This window comes from Macadamia integrifolia, chromosome 11 (assembly GCF_013358625.1).
Source record: "Macadamia integrifolia cultivar HAES 741 chromosome 11, SCU_Mint_v3, whole genome shotgun sequence".
Classification (NCBI taxonomy): Eukaryota; Viridiplantae; Streptophyta; class Magnoliopsida; order Proteales; family Proteaceae; genus Macadamia; species Macadamia integrifolia.
Genome location: NC_056567.1, coordinates 16172524 through 16190262, shown reverse-complemented (window position 1 = coordinate 16190262; position 17739 = coordinate 16172524). Strand labels below are relative to the sequence as shown.

The 17739-nt window shown below is 39.9% G+C and overlaps 1 protein-coding gene across 2 annotated transcripts; it reads right to left on the bottom strand.

Moving 5' to 3' along the window:
• Positions 1-2486: 2486 nt before the first annotated feature.
• LOC122092778 (uncharacterized mitochondrial protein AtMg01250-like) lies at positions 2487-8552 on the bottom strand. 2 transcript variants are annotated; one of them, XM_042663073.1, is made up of 3 exons: positions 8448-8543; positions 6386-6575; positions 2487-2809 (listed from the first exon to the last, which is right to left on the bottom strand). In XM_042663073.1, exons 1-3 carry the CDS (start codon positions 8505-8507, stop codon positions 2742-2744), a joined length of 318 nt encoding a protein of 105 aa, XP_042519007.1. In that variant the 5' UTR covers positions 8508-8543; the 3' UTR covers positions 2487-2741. The 2 variants fall into 2 exon arrangements, 1 of the variants encoding a protein (XP_042519007.1); XR_006144308.1 differs by lacking the exon at positions 6386-6575 and having other exon boundaries at positions 8448-8552.
• Positions 8553-17739: the final 9187 nt, after the last annotated feature.

The following is a 17739-nucleotide window of genomic DNA, read 5'->3' as shown; positions in this document are numbered from 1 at the left end:
AGAAACACCCAACTAAGAGCTCTTGGTGTAGCCAAAATCCCCAAATATATTTGGGCTTCATAGTTCACATTGGTTCTGTTTGTTTTAGTACATGTTGAAATTTGTTCCAATGATTATTTGGAAGAGGTAAAATATGTTGTAAAAAGTCAGTGTAAAAATTTTTCAATGTTTTAGTACCCGACATAGATGACTATCAAAAGAAGGTAAAATCCTCTACTCTTACTGGATATTTTGTCAAAGAAGAAAATTCCCTTATTGTGAATTTAATGAACCTTGGTTTCATTACGCCTCCAAGAGACTAATTCCAAGATTTGAAATTTTCATCACAGATGATTTCTATTGGTTGGAGCTCACATCACTAGGAGAAGGGAGTTCCAAAGACACCTGGTCTGACGACGAATATGATTTGGTACAAAAGATCTCTGAAGAATGCATAGCCATAATAGTAGAAGAAATAAAGGAGGTTCCAAACCCCCAAGATCTGATCCATTGGGCTAAAGGGATGATTCCAAACTGGAGCACAAAGACAAAGATCATTTTCACGGAAGGAGCAGACGAGAGTGATGCCGAGCCTGAGTCCAAGTTCGAGTCTCCATTAGTTTCATCATCCACCATTTCCTGTCATTCCGAGTCGAGTTCGAGTTTGTTATAGATGTAAAACTTTCCATTTAAACCGACTCTCCTTTTATTTCTATTAATGAGGACTTTCTCATGGATCCACTTGAGGATTTCCTTAAACATATTGAGATACTAGAAGAAAAAAAATTACAACCCATATCAAGGGAGTGCAGGATAATAAAGTAGGGACTGCGGAGACACTCCGCTAGCTTAAGCTCGAAGCTTCCCTCACATATGAGGAAGACGAACCATTAATAAAATTATTAAAATAATTTAAATAATTTTTTGCATGGTCTTACTATGACATACCCGATATTAGCACCGACATGGCACATCAACTACCTTTGTACTCAAATTCTAAGCTGGTAAACAAAGCTAAGGCGCATGAGACCTGAATGAATATTGAAGATTAAGGAAGAAGTAAGCAGCTCAATGTTGGTTCTGTAGAAGTCACCAAATATCTGGAATGGCTAGCAAACTTTGTTCCCATTCCAAAGAAGGATGGAAATTTTAGAATGTGTATGGACTTTAGGGACGTAAACAAGGTGATATGTTACATGCTCGCCTTCTTCATGATCTTAATCTCAAGAATGGATCTAATGAAATATCACTTTGAGAAACTGGCCTTGACAAGATGACTTTCAAGATGTCTTTTGTTCTTTTCCGAGTTCAATATCCAATGTGCAACACGAAGTCTATAAGATGAACAAAAATTATAGATCACTTATCAGCCCATGCTATAGTCAAAATGAGGCCTCGTGAAAATGTTTTCTCCGTTGAAGATGTGATAAACTATGAAGCAAAAGATATACCATGGTATTCTTTAATAGAGCAGCTAAATCTAAAGGCTGTGGGGCAAGATTCTTACCAATATCTCCTGATGGGTCCCACGATCCATTTGTATTCAAGTTAAAATTCGAATGCACCAACAATATGGCAGAGTATAAAGCATGCACAATAGGATTAGAAATCTCCATTGCCATAGGCATCAGAAGGCTCGAAGTGTTTGACGACTCTTCGCTAGTGATACGCCAAATGTTGTAAAAATGGAGAACCAAGGACAAAAATATCATACCTTACCAAGAGCACATATATGGGCTAACATGCCATTTTGAAGAAATCTCATTTGACTACTTGTAAAGAGATAGCAATCAGTATGCCAATGCTTTAGCTGCACTAGAACCATGATCAACATCCAAACAGAAGTAAAAATTCAACCTTTTGTGGTTCAAGAAAGTGAGGTGTCAACTTATCACGTGGTTTTCACTCTACTGCAGGCGGACTACCATGGTACACTTACCATCATTGACTTTATCAAAGACAAAAGAAACCATGAAGATGCAACTGTTAAGGAAAAATGATTTCTTAGAAGATACACTACCCAATTTATACTCCACGAAGGCATTCTATAGAAAAGATCATACAATGGAGTATAATTGGTGTGCTTAGATGAAGAACAAGGACAAGAAATCGTAGACCGCATTCATCAAGATATATATATATATATATAGACCCCGCATAAATGCCAGAGTGTTGGCTAAAAAAACCCTAAGATTTGGTTACTATTGGAACACCATGGCAGCCGATTGTGCCAAGTACGTAAAGAAATGTCACAAATGCTAAATATGATAACCTATATCATACGGGGGTGTTTAGTGCTCTTCACTACTTTTAGTGAAAGTGGAATGATTCTCATTTTACCCTGATATGACCCAATCCATGCAGTTGTGGGGTCAGTATGGGCCCCCGTGTCACACTCTGCCTCCACTCACCTAGAGGCTGGTGACATGGACACACACACACATGTCCACAATCTATCTAGGATCTACGATGCAATACTTTAAGATCATAAAGCTATGAAATAATTCTTAGATCACAATAATAATAATATTAATAATAATCAGAATATAACACAACTGGTGAATTCTAATTATATTTTCCATATTTACAAAAATGAAAGTCCTCTGTAGTGGATCATAATTATAGTAATGCCCCTAGCGCTACATCAAGTATATAGATACTCAAAAGAATTAAAATAGAAGACGCCACTCTCATCCACAATGTGCTCCATAAGCACAGTCATCGCACACACAACCATCCTCGTGCATAGCTAGCTCCTCATCCTAGACGTCACCTCCGTAGAGAGTCGACTCTTCAGCCATATACTCTAGATGGTTACCTGAATCAACATCTAAAAATGGACAACAATGGGGGTGAGCTTCCATGAAGCCCAGTAAGGGGTGCACACATACACAACAACCATAGATACAACAATAAAGATTTACAAGATAAAAACAAATGTACATATGATGCAACATAATGGAACCACAAGGATTTAATGAATGCAAATAGGATTTGGATTGTTATCACACAAGTCTGTCCACTCAACTAATAAAAGATTTGGGTTTGGGTACTGTTGCAACATAGGGGATATCCCTGGTCCTAAAAAACCAATACCTATCGGCCACCCAGCAATTTACGCTAGTTGCAAGTCAAGAGCCTGCAGGTCCCGAAAAACCAGTACCCATCGGCTGCCCTGCAAACCCCTAACGAATAATACTACCCTATAGCCATGGTCCCCAAAAACCCATCGATCACCCGAGCTATAGGACAGCCAGTACCTCATGTAAATAAAACTAATTTAAATTAGAGTCTGAGTGCTACTGCAACATAGGGGATATCCCTGGTTCACCGGTCTGGAGAACCCCTTTGGCCTTCTAGCGATATAGGCTAGTTGCAAGTCAAGAGCCTGCGGGTTCTGATCTGGAGAACCCCTTCGGCTATCTACAAACCCCTAATGAATATTCCTACCCTATAGTCACTGTCCTGGTCTTGGGTCATCCGAGCTCTAGGACAGTCACGGTCCTGGTCTAAAGAACCCCTTCAGGTCTCCATGCTGTGCTGTAGGATGACCAATACATAAACCCTTATTGGCAAGGGTTGTAGCACCTGGGTTGTTTTCCTAGCCCAATAGATTCTAAGTCTATATTGGTTATTAGCGCCACTGCAACATAGGGAATATACCTGGTTTGCTAGTCCGGAGATCCCCTTTAGCCTTCCAACGATATATGCTAGTTGCGAGTTAAGAGCCTGTAGGTTCCGGTCCGGAGAACCCCTTCAACTACCTGAAAACCCCTAATCAATAATCCCACCCAATAGCCACGGTCCTAGTCCAGAGAACCCCTTCGGGTCATCCGAGCTGTAGGCCAGTCACAGTTATGGTCCAGAGAACCCCTTTAGGTCTCCATGCTATGTTGTGGGATGGCCAATACATAAACCCCTATTGGCAAGGGCTTTAGCATCAAAGTGGTCATTCTCCTAACCCAATGCATTCTATTATGACACATACCACATCATAGTCATGCTCATCCACAGACTATCATACTATCACGCAACATCACATTCACCAAACAAAACAAGTTTATTATATGCAATGCACCATGTTATAAACAACAATACAATCAATATCCATAATTTAATATGTAATCGGAAAAACTAGTTTAGCACGCAACTAACATTAATGCATGCGTGGATGACATGTTATTTTTTTCGCTAAAGATTCAGAATTTCATTAAAGAGAATAGAAAAAGAAATACATCAATAACTCAAAATCCGAATTTTCCCTCCAACTTCAGCATTGCCATTAGCAGGGGGAAAATGCAGAAAAGAACTTAAAATCGAAATCTAGGCCTAGACTTGGCATCATGAGCTACCTCATCCCAAATGTGCTTAGGAAGCTGAACATTTTTCTCTGAAGATCCTGATTTTTCTGCATCCCAAGAGAAAAAATTGGCTATACTGTTTGCCTCCCTAAAACAGTGAGATATCTTCCAAACAATGGAGAGCAAGTAAGGCTCGAGGGAGATCCATTCTTGGGCAACAAACTATGGAATTGATCTAGCTTGGACGACCACCACCATCGCCGCAGAGTCTGACTCAATCTAGAGAGAAGTCGCTCTCATATCTTTGGCCATATGAATGCCTTCCATCAAACCTTGAAATTCTGCTACATTATTAGTTTGAATCCCAAGAAATCTCTTAAAAGAGCCAATCACAACCATAAGATCATTTCGAAAAACTCCACCTACACCAGCCCTACCAGGGTTGCCCATGGAGCTACCATCCACATTAAATTTAGCCCAACCAGAAGGAGGCTTACACCAAAAGATTTCCAAAATCTCTAGAGGACGTTTAGGATTAATAATCAAACCCAGACCCCAGTAGGACATAAGATCAGAGATATGAGACAATCTGTCAAAGATGGAGATTTTAGAGACTTGAAAATCTCTTTTAATCTTTTCAAAGACAAAGAATTGAGAGAGCATTCTACCCTCATACCTCTTAGAATTCCTTTCTTCCATATGTTTTCAGCCACGACGACTAACCCCATGGACCAAGGCTCCTTAAGAACCAGTGCCTTGCACTTTCTAATCCACCATTGAACTAGTTGAGAAAGATCTTCAATATTAGGCCAAGACACTCCAAAATAGTCAAGGAACTTGTTCCATATCATCATAGCAAATTTATAGCCCATGAATAGGTGATTAAAAGACTCAGCTTGCTCTTCACATAAGTTGCATTTGGATGCCAAACGGATTCCTTTAGCTAAAATGACATCATCTGTTGGGAGTTTTTTTATGCATTAATCGCCACCCAAAGGTGGACTGTCTTGGTTGCATGAGCATCCCCCAAACCAAGGAGCTCCATGGAACCTTTGGGTTGCGTTTCCTTATCTCCTCCCACATAGAGAAGGAAGAAAAAATGCCCGAGGAAGTACAGCTCCAAACACATCTATCTTTCAAGTTTGAAAGTGGCAAGGTAATAGAGCGCGTAGCATCAAAGCAATGATGAAGAAGAAGGGATTGAACAGAAGGTAAAACACATTATTGAGGATTATGAATGACATCAACCACCTTCAAAGAAGAGTTTTTTAAGAACTTAGAATCTAATCCACATGTCTCTGCAATAGATTTATCTCCTATCCAGATGTCAGACCAGAGTCTAATATCATGCCCATTACCAACAATCCATCGCTCTCTGTTTGAAACAAAATTCCAAACTTTGTGAAAGTCAGGCCAAACAAAAGAAGACTTAAACGATGATTTTATATTTCCATTCTTTAAAAATATAGCCATAAAAAACCTACTCATTTTTGAGTTCCCATGCTTGATGTTCCAAACTTGCTTGCACAATAAGGATTTGTTCAAGTCACGAAGCCTACGAATCCCTAAGCCTCCTTCATCCCTAGGCTTACAGACCTGCTTCCATTTAACTGTCACTGCTTTGGAGCTGTCCATGTCACCAGTCCATATGAAGTTCCTCATCCACCTCTCCATCAAGCTAATAAGAGCATTTGACCACCAATAAATAGCCAAGTTGTGAGAAGGCATTCCCATAATCACAAAGCGCACCAACTGAACTCTTCCAGCCATTGAAAGAAGCTTTCCTTTCCATCCTGCCATGCGCTCTTTGACCTTGCCTAAGATAGGAAACAGAAAATTCTTCTTCACTCTAGCTATAAAGATCTGAACCCTAAGATATTTGGTAGGAAAGTTACAAATCGAGATGCCCAAAACATCAGAAATATCTCTGATACGAGCATGTCTGATTCTCCCCATGAAGTTGCTTTTATCTAAATTAACATGCTGGCTAGAAAATTCTTGATACTTCCTCAGGAATACATTAAGATTATGAACATATTTAATAGATGCATTCATAAAAATAATTATGTCGTCTGTGAATAAAAGATGGACTGGCATTACCTCACCTCTAGGCCCCTGAAAGGGCTTGATTTTCCCATCTTGGATGAGAGCTTGCATCCCTCTACACAATACCTCCTCCATAAGAATAGAGAGAATAGGAGACATGGGATCCTCTTGCCTTAAGCCTCTCTCAATATTGAAATAACCCACAGGACCACCATTCAAAAGAATTAAAATTTTTGAAGAGCAAAGGACCTGTTGAATCCAGTTCACCAACCTATCAGACAACTCAAATTGCTTCAACGCTAGTAGTAAAAAATCCCAGGAAATAGTAATCAAAGCCTTATGAATTTTAATTTTAATTCCCAAACCTCCTCCCTTCTAGTGGCTAAAAACATAATATTAGCTAGCTTAGAAGCCAAACCAATATTAGTGTGAATCAACTTCCATTTTTGGAATGCCCCGTGCTCTTCAGAAATCAATCTTAGCAACAAAAAAGACATTTTTGTAGCTAAGATTTTAGATATAACTTTGCATACAAAATTCCCCATACATAAAGGGCGGAACTTGTCAAGCGAGTTGGCTCCGGTAACTTTTGGAATCAAAGATAAGAATTTATTATTTGATCCTGGGGGCATTATACCTGAGAGAAAGAAATCTTTGACCACTCTAACAAAATCACCTTCCACCACCTCCCAACAATGGAGAAAAAAATACCCAGGGAAGCCATCAGGCCTAGGGGAGCTATGCAGGTCAAGATCCTAAACAGCATTCTTGATTTCAACTACACCCGGGATAGCATCCAAAGAGAGCAAGTCTTCCTCATCAACTAGAGTAGGAATGGAGTCAAGAAAATCCAAGTGCTCAAAGACAGACGAACTCCTATGAAAAGATTGAAAGTAATCTATCATATAGCTTGCAGTCCCATCTCTGTCACAGATCTTGGACCCATCAGATTTATGCAATATTCTGATAATGTTTCTTGCCCTTCTAATCTTAGCATAAAGGTGAAAGAATTTTGAATTCCTATCACCATGCTTAAGGCATGTTATGAGAGATTTCTCTGCCTAAAGCTCTTCATGATTTTTTAATGCATTTAAATAGGATATTTTGGCATCTGATTCCTTCCCAAATAAATCATCATTCATTCCTAAAGCTTCAATTAGGCTCTAAATCCCTACCAGGGCCTCTTTTGTTATAAACACTCCATAAAATAGCACAAAATCCCCTCACCTTGAGTCCTAGGTGATGATGGACAGCCGATGGCCTCACGCCTCGTTGTCTTGTCACCTCTTGGTTCTACTCCTAGGATACATAAGATTTTTAAGAAATTAAATCGCCCATAAAGAAATGAGACCCTAGGCACATGTTCTAGTTTCATTTCCTATTTCTCTTTTCTTTGAAATCGTTCTTAAATTGGGGCTTTATGACTATAGGGCTGATTTATACATGGGGGATGTTCACGCACTTCAATTAACTTATATTAAGTGTAATCAATGGGTTGGTTAAGATGGGTTTACACAATGCTCTCAAATTTCCCCAAAGTTCAAGTCGCGACTAAGCTAAATTAGAAAATTCCAGTTGAGTGTTTATGTGGTGACCACTAATGGCTTATACAGTCACCCCAATCCACTATACATGTATTGAATTTCATTTTCCTCAACCCAGTTTTGGGTTTGAATCGTGGGGTATAAAGGGTTTGGACAAAACCCACCATTTCTAAGGTTTAGTTACCCAAATTGGGGATTTCATTAGGGAGGGTTCATGGACTCAAATTGATCCATCAATCTTGCTATGATAAGTCTCTTACACTAAATCCTTCTCCCAACTTGTAGTCTTGACAAGTGGGAAGGCGGATTTTAAGAAATTTTCCCATTTCTAGTTTTGTTTTTGCCAAATTGGGGTTTGAAATGGGGATTTCACTAAGGAGGGTTCATGGGTTCAAATTTAACCATGGATCTTGCTAAGACAAGTCCCCAACATCAAATCCCCCAATCGATTTATACATTAGGTAAGTGGATGGACAGATTCAGTTGAGGTGATCTTCATTAGCTTTAATGGAGAGTGAAAATGGAAGAGAGAGAGAGATGACTACTTAGAAGGTACAGCGAGAGAGAGATGACTTACCTTAGATGGGTAGGTGCTCCCCTTGCTCCTCTCTTCTTCCTCCTCCCTTGCCCTACTCATTCTTCTTCTTCTTCTTCTTCTTCTTCTTCCTTTCTCTCTTCTCTTGCTTTTAGTTTGGTCAGAATGAAAAAAATGTGTAAAGACTTCTATTTATAGTCATTCAAGTTGCCTAAGGCTTGTTTGGAAAAATAATAGGTTTTCATTCATTACTAGGTTAATCCGTCATTTGACGCTAATGGGACCCACCTTGGTGTGTCCCAATATATTAATCCATTTCTAATTATGTTGTTCCATCCTTGGGATTGGGTTTGAGCTACACGGATGCAAGGTCCCTGGCTCCATGGCCAAATAAGCAGGTTTTGGCTTATGTTTTACTGGAAGTGTTCACTAGTGAAGACCGAATTGGTTCCCTTTGTATGAAATTACATCCTTAAGTTGAATGTGGCCTTCCTAGGGTGTTTTCAGTGTGTAGGCCCCACCCCTGGGTACATTTTACTATTAAAGCTCGGAAAATCCACAATTTACTGGTGGTTGTCACTTGGGTTGTATTACCCATGTCCAAAAGTTCAAATTTGCTTGGGATTTTGGACATGGGTGTAATATCCCCCCCACCTTACAAAAATTTTGTCCTAGAAATTGAATTGTTGTTATGTGATTGATAATGTACTTGGGGTACTCACGAATTCTCGTAGAGTGTCAGTCCAAAGATATGTGGTGCTCAGTATTGACTCACATACCTCTAGAGGTTGTACATTTTCAATTTGGACATGGCGAAGACATCGTGTAATATCCCCACTTTAGGTGACATGTCCATCCCTATATTTGCGTGTTGGGATGTCTACTAACTTTGGTTATTGACCAGTTAACAACTTCCCAACTACTTACATTCCAACTGATCTCAAATTTTCCCTATTCATTGCTTCCTATTACAGGGTGTTCTACGCTTCTGCCATCCTATGTGGAGCTTTAGACACAGATGTTGTTCCAAGGATCAAGTCAATAATGATTTGTGTTCCTCGATCCGAGGATGGTCTAACAAAGCTTCAGGAAATGCATGTGGAACCTCCTTCACTATCTCTATTTTCTCTAGAGATTTGTTTATCTTGGTTGTATATACAATGGGTTCTAAGTAGGCTTCATACCCTTAATTTAATAACTTTTACACTCCAAGTGCAGATATAGCCAGCTTCCTGTACTTCTTTATCCTTCTATCATTTGTAAACAGTTTCACCTCCATCTCAAAGCTTGATTATAACCTTCTTCTCAATATATAGCACACACACAGACGGATAAACAATCCATGTCTAAAATGACATCAACGTTATGCATATCCACCATGATTCAGGTGAGCAATCATGTCCCATCCATAGACTTGTATGGGGCATGGCTCATACACTTTCCCCAATCCTACTTCATTTCCAGTGAGTGTTTCAACAATTAATTGTTTGTCAAAACCTTTAGCCTACTATTCATCTTAGCAGCAATAGTTGAAGATACAAATGAATGTGATGTACTATAATCCAATAATAAATATGAGGGTGTAATCAATATCAACAATGTACATGTGGCCACCTCAGATGTATGCTTAGCCTCTTCCACTTTTTCTGGGAATACCCCTCCTTGTGATCCAATACCTTGCTGTGTCTGAGCTAGATGACCAGGTGCAGATGTTGAGGGCATCACATACGGGTCCCCTGACATATTTTGTGGACACTATCTAAACTATATATCCAAGTTGATTACATATAAAACACCACTTCTTTTGGGGACATGATATAGCCATATGCCCAAATTGACTATATCGGAAGCACGAAGATGAATCCACTTGTTGAGGTACCACTGTTGTTGTTGGCCTAGGATGTTGTGATGCTTGGCCAATTTCTGGTCTAGTGGAGTGAGGTGTAGTTGGAGTAATGTAAGGTATTCTAATTGCCTTAATGAAACATCTGCCGCCAATCAGTGTGTCTGCTCCCCTTGTTGCTAGAGTTTGATAATTATCTCTTTGTTTGTCCTCTATAGATTTGGCCGTTTGATCCACCTGTGCATTGGTTTGGAAGTGGTGTGCCACTAATAATGCACCAATTATCGTCCTGAGATCCTTTTCAAACTTCTTAGCCTTAGCCCTATCTCTCTTCAGATGCTCTGGTGCAAAATAGTACAACTCTTCATACTCTTGCTGATATTCGAGAACAAATTTTGGCCCTTGAGCTAGAGCTATGAACTCAGCCTCCTTTTGGTCCCTTACACTTTCTAGGAAGTAGTTCCCATAGAAAGCCTCAATAAATTGTTCCCAAGTGGGATTAGGGTGAGCAGCTATCAATATGGGTTTTGTGGCTTTCCACCATTCATAGGCTTTATTCTGCAGCTGGTAGGTGGCACAGGTTATCTTCTATTCATTAGTGCAACCCAGTATCATAAATATCTTTTCCACACCCTCTACCCATTTAGCTAGTGCAAATGGATCATGTGTCACACCACTAAAGTAGAGAGGCTAGTACTTCTGGAATTTCTCCATCAGCTTTGAGGTGTCGGTCCACACAGGAACAATAGATGGGTTCTGAGAAATAGTTTGTCCTGGTGGTGCAGAAACTATTGGTACAGTCTGAGATTTTAATTGTACATTTTTATGAGTCCTTTGCATCGATGGTGGAGTTGAATGGGTAGCAGGGGGTGTTAGTTGCACAGGTGGAGGGTCCAGTAATGTCTCTCTAGTTTGGATGGCGATAGCAATCTGATTATGTGTCTCATTCATAATCTCACGCTGTTACTGCTGAATTTCTTGTATTATACCATTAATGATGACAACTACATCCTGTGCTATCATCCCTCATGGAGCAGGGGGAGGATGTAATATCCCGCTTCTTAAACCCGATCTGATTTCGTGGTTGAACCGGTTTAACCATGCAGGAACCGAGCCAGAGGATGTTAGAGCGAGTTCCTTATGGGCTATGATGGCACGGGTGACCTTAAACACCGGCTGGCCCGACAAGTCCGAGCCAGTGCCAGAAGAGACGGGAGTGCCCAAACCGTGTACGTGCACCTACCATAAGGCTATGTACGGATAAAAAAGGTATTATATCTGTATTTTAAGATATATACGTAGGCTACAATGTATGCCTGGGGTGGGGTTTGAGCCGAGGTCCGAGCCCGGTCAAAATCCCAAGTTTTGACTCTCGGATGGGTATGTCAGGTGGGTACACCCACCCACCTGAGTGACCCATCCATCACTATTCACTTAAGTAGGAATAGTATATAAAGCTTTATGACTTCTTTTCTTTCCATTTATTACCCTCGTACGTTTGGTGAGAAAAGTAAAGAGGAAAGAGAAAAAGAAAGGGAAGAAGAAAGGAAGAAGAAGAAAGGAAGGATTTCAGCGGCGCCGAAGCTCGATCTTGCCATTCCGGTGCCGGGAGAGTAATCTTCAACTCGAGATCTACAGTTGGAGGTAAGAAAAGCTGGGTTTTATAAACATTCGCCAAACCCACGCTTTAAACCCTTGATTCGATTATGATTTCTTAAGATCTTGTAAACACCTCTTGAAATGATGGATCTAAGGTTTAATAGATGATTTATGTGTTGATCTTGAAGGATTTGAAGAGATATTGTCAAGGTAGAAGGAGCATTGTGAGTTGGAAGTGATTTGGAGGGTTTGAAGTCATTCTTGAGCAAAGAAGGTAAGATGGTTCCCCTCACTTGAATCTAACTTGGATCTAAGCTAGAACCCTCCTATGGGACTTTAAAGGTGTGAGGATTGGGTTGAGAAAAGCCCTATTTGGGTCCCCAAGGAATGGGGGAAGTTGAGAAGAAACTGGAGTTTTTCCGCCAAAACCGGCGGGTAGGACCGGTGGGTAGACAACCCACCTGAGGCACCCACCTGAGAGGACCAGGGGGGTTCTGGCCAAACCGGCGGGTAGGACCGGTGGGTCCTACCGGTGGGTCCATACCCGCCGGTCCAAAACCGGCGGGTAGGACCGGTGGGTAGACAACCCACCTGAGTGACCCACCCGAGTGGCCAGAATGTGATTTTTGGGTCCGATCGAGCCCAAATCGGGCGTGGGACCTTCTTTCGACGTTCTAAACACGATTTTGACGTCGGATTTCATTAATTTTGATTCTAAAATGGTGAAGTACTAACCCCGCTCAATTTTGTTAGGTTCACCAAAGCCTTCCCGATTCGCTCCGGATCTCACCCGTACCGAGCGGGACTCCTTGTACGCTACAAGTAAGTGGAGAGAGGACGTGTGGCCTTGTTTCAAGGCATTTGTTTGGAATTCATTTAACCATATCTAATCTAGTCATGTCATCATGAATGTGCTATATAGATTAGTCATTCCACACTTTGATGTGCATTTATGCTATGTTTACTTTTCAAATGCAAATTGAATGTGATGTTATATGTTGAATGTGTACATCATGTTGCATAATGCATTGATAGACTAGATGCCGTGGTCGGCTTGGAAACGAATGCATTGGTGGCCCGTGGTATGGGACACGGAGGCACTATGCAGTCGTACTGCATATAGGAGCATGCGGTATTAGGATTCTCACCATCCGTGCTACGACCCTTCCCAACAGGGGTTGAGGTGTTGGGTTGCCATTTGGGGGGAAGCAGGGGTCGCGGTTGTCGGACACTGTGGCGGTTAGGCATTACGCCCGACGAGTCGTGTAGGACAGCCGGCAACCCCGGTGGTATTTCAAGAGGGCCAATCGTACTGATTTTAAATTGCTGGAGTCAGCACTGTCATTTAATTTATTTACATTTCTGTTGAGAGCCGGTGGACGGTATTGTCTTTATTTTCCGAGTACTCACGGTGGGCCTTCTCCAACAGCCCTATGGGCGTATCGCGGGAGGGAGTTCGCGGCTCGTACCCGGAGTATACGCGCACTGTGGTTGTAGTAGCACTAAAACCAAAGACTTAGTAATGTTGACTAGGTGTATGTGATTTAAAATGACTTGCATGGCATGTAGTGCATATGATATGTTGTGATGTGTGGACTGTTGTGTGTGGTCCACCTCTCTACTTACTGAGCTAGTGAGCTCATTCCACGTATACACCCCTTTTTAGATGATTTTGCAGGTCATGCATCTGAGGAGCATGGGGTGGGTCCCACAGTCGAGTTTCCTGAGGAGGACTGGTGGACCCCTGACGAGTTTGAGCACGGCGTAGACTGCGCGTGTGAGAGCTGTGCTGCGGGACAGCAGTTTTGAGGCCGTGTTGAGCCCCATTACCGAGCCGAGCTGTGTACTCTGATGATTTTGATAAATTCCTGTATATACTTGATATTTGAACTTTATTCTTTTTGTGTATATATATCATGCCTTCGGGCCCAAATGTATATAATTATGGTATCATCATTTGGGGTATCAAGTATATGGGAATTATTTACAGGTAAATTTTAGTCTTCCGCTGATCTGATGAATTGATGTTAGAGTGTGTATGCTGTGGTGGAATACAGTATCTGATGATCCTGGCAGGTTTGGGTTAACCGGTGTTAACTCGGTCACCGCTCCGGTTCAGTGTGAACGGGGTGTGACTTGCTTTGACTGAACCCATGTCGGAAAAAAGCAATGATCCTGTAAAGGAGGGCAAAAGGGTGGTTTGGATTCTAGCGGATTACCAATGTAAAAATCGAATATTGAATACATTATCCAATGAATTATACCAGGTGTATAGTTTATTGGAGTATGTGATTTCGATTTAGAATGTTTTGGTAAATAAGTACTCTCTTGAAAATGTTGGCTCAAAAAAGTACTTGGTGGCTAACTTTTTAAATTTGTGCCATCATTTCGAACTAAATTGATAAATTTCAAATCTTGGTTGGAAAGCTAGCGAAGGAAAAAAATGGTTCTACCAGAAGAATTTGTGACTAGTGCCTTGATTGAAAAGCTTCCATCTACTTGGGATGCTTTCAAGTTGTCAATGAAACATAAGAAGACGAAGTTGACCTTGGACTAGTCGATTGTAAGGATCAAAATTGAAGAAAATAATCGAAACAAGGACAAGAGTGAAAAAGACCTTGGGGAGAAACGCTTAAAAGCGAACTTGGTAGAAACCAACAAACAAGATAAGAAAAGGAAGAACCGTCAAAACAATGATGAGTCTTCTTTTAAGAAGAAGAAAATCACTTGATATGTGTGCGGTAAGCCAAGGCACTTCAAGAAAGATTTTCGATTCAAAAAGAAAAAATCTGAAAAGGTGAACCAAGTTGAAGATAACGTCTTGATAACTATGGTCACAGAAGCAAATTTGGTTAGAAAGCCAAAGGATTGGGTATTGGATACCGGTGCTACAAGACACATTTGTAGTGATCTAAAGATGTTCTCCTCTTATTCTATGAGGATGGGAGATGAAAAGGTATTCACGGAAAATTTTCAAAGTGCCCCTATTATGGAGAAAGGAAAAGTAATGTTGAAGCTCACTTTAGGGAAGACTATGGTTCTCACCAATGTCCTCTATGTGCCGGACATTAGGCGTAATTTAATTTCAGTTCCTTTGCTTAATAAAGTATGAATAAAATTAGCTTTTGAGAGTGATAAGACGGTTATCACTAGGAATAATGTATTTGTGGGGAAGGGATACCTTAGTGAGGGGTTATTGTATTAAGCGTTGAAAATGTTGTAATTGATAAAGCTAATGCTTCTTCTGCTTACATTATTGTCCCTACTATTTCTTTTGATTTGTGGCATGGTAGGTTGGGTCATAGTAGTGTGAAGTATATCACCAAACTATGCAAGTTAGACATGATCACCAATAAGGTGGAACCCCCTATGAACAAGTGTACAACTTGTGTAGAGGCAAAGTTAACCAAAAAGCCTCATAAAACTGTGGATAGAAAGAGTGATCTCTTGGAATTGATCCATAGTGACTTGAGTGACTATAAGTCATATGAATTTAGGGGAAGAAACAACTATGTCATAACCTTCGTAGATGACCACACCAGGTATACCATGATTTATTTACTCAAATCAAAGGATGAGGTAGGAAAGTGATTTATATCTTACAAAAAGAAGTTGAAAATCAACTTGACAAGAATGTTAAAAGACTTAGAACTGATAGAGGGACTGAGTATTTTAATCTTGAAAAGTTTTGTGACGAAAATGGAATTATCCATGAAACAACCGCTCTATACTAACCAAAATCCAATGAGGTTGTTGAAAGGAAAAATAGATCTCTTAAAGAGATGATGAATTCTATGTTATTGAGTTCAAGTGTACCACTTGATATGTGGGGGGAAGCCATGTTAACGGCATGTTATCTATCAAATAGAATCTCACATAACAAGATTGGTATGATTCCATTTGAGAAATGGTTTGGAAGGAAACCAAGTCTAAAACACTTGCAGATTTGGAGTTGTGTTGGCTAAGGAATTATTACTGGATACTAAGAAAAGAAAATTGAAACAAAAAACATGTGATTGTCTGTTTTTGGGATATGTTACAAATAGTACTACATACCGGTTCATGGTGATTAAAGTCATGGATGATGTTATTGAAATAAATAACATCATAGAATCAAGGGATGTTGAGTTCTTTGAAAATATATTTCCCTTTAAGTCCAAGTTACCTACAAGTAAGGATAGTCAATTGACTTATGAAAAAATGGAGTCAAATGAAAGGGTTACCAATTAAGAATTTGAACAAGTGACTCAAAAGACCCAAATGTTCGAATGATGAGTGGCTTATCTATTTAGTAGACAATGATCCTCTTACATACAAAGGGGCTATTACATCATCAGATGCCGTCTTTTGGAAGGAGGCAATCAAGAGTGAACTAGATTCAATCTTGGAGAATAATACTTGGGAATTGGTAAATTTACCAATTGGTTTTAAAACTTTGGAAACTAAGTGGATATTTCAAAAGAAGCTAAAAAGTGATGGGTCACTTGATCGTTTCAAAGCCAGACTTATAGTCAAAGGGTTTAGGTAAAAGTCTAACATTGATTACTTTGACACATTTGCCCCAGTTTCTAGAATTGCCATAGTAAGGGTTATGTTAGCAATGACTTCAATACATAACCTGGTCAACTATCAAATGGATGTGAAAATGACATTTCTAAATGGGGACTTAGAGGAGGAAATTTACATAAAGCAACAAGAAGGTTGTGTTTTATATGGACAAGAGTAAAAAGTTTGTAAGCTTCGAAAATCTTTATATGGAATGAAGTAGGTGCCAAAGCAATGGTATGAAAAATTAGACAAAGTTTTAATTTCAAATGGTTTCGTTGTGAACGACGTTGAAAGGTACTTATATAGCAGGTTTCATGGTGGTAAGACCGTATTCATACTGCTATTTGTAGATGATATGCTGATAATGAGAACAAACTTGGAAATAGTGAATCAAGCTAAGAAACTTTTTATGTCTAGTTTTGACACAAAGAACTTGGAGAGGTTGATATGATCCTTGGGATCAAGATCATCAAGTAAGAATAATATTTCACTATCCCAAGCACATTATGTAGAAAATATACTTAAAAAGTATGGGCACCATGAAGTTTCAGCAGTGAAAACATCTTTTGATATGGGATGTCATTTGAAAAGAAACTTGGGTGAACCAGTGAATCAAAAAAGGTATGCACAAATTATTGGTTTAGTCACATATCTAATGAATTGTACGCGTTCTGATATTACTCTTGCAGTAGGAAAGTTGAGTCAACATACTCACAATCCAAGTAAGGAGCATTGGAGCTTGGTTGATAGTGAATCAACCTAAGAAACTTTTTATGTCTAGTTTTGACACAAAGAACTTGGAGAGGTTGATATGATCCTTGGGATCAAGATCATCAAGTAAGAATAATATTTCACTATCCCAAGCACATTATGTAGAAAATATACTTAAAAAGTATGGGCACCATGAAGTTTCAACAGTGAAAACATCTTTTGATATGGGATGTCATTTGAAAAGAAACTTGGGTGAACCAGTGAATCAAAAAAGGTATGCACAAATTATTGGTTTAGTCACATATCTAATGAATTGTACGCGTTCTGATATTACTCTTGCAGTAGGAAAGTTGAGTCAACATACTCACAATCCAAGTAAGGAGCATTGGAGCTTGGTTGATAGGTTGTTGAGGTACCTAAAAGGTACTATAAACTATACTTTGCACTATAGTGGTAAACCAGCGGTGTTGGAAGGGAACTGTGATGCAAATTGGATCTCGGGTACAAATGAGTCCTTAGCTACTAGTGGGTATGTATTTACACTAGCAGGCAGTGCCATCTCATGGAAGTCCACAAAGCAATCTTGTGGGATGGGCTCTACTATGGAAGCTGAGTTCATAGCCTTAGAAAAGG

Excerpts from the sequence above, each read along its gene's own strand:
- LOC122092778 (XM_042663073.1), bottom strand. The coding sequence starts at position 8,507 with ATGAGTAGGGCAAGGGAGGAGGAAGAAGAGAGGAGCAAGGGGAGCACC. Across the intron at positions 6,576-8,447 it reads GGAGCACCTACCCATCTAAG|GTCCTTTGCTCTTCAAAAAT; the intron begins GTAAGTCATCTC and ends TGGATTCAACAG. Across the intron at positions 2,810-6,385 it reads GCCCTTTCAGGGGCCTAGAG|ATGTTGATTCAGGTAACCAT; the intron begins GTGAGGTAATGC and ends GTCCATTTTTAG.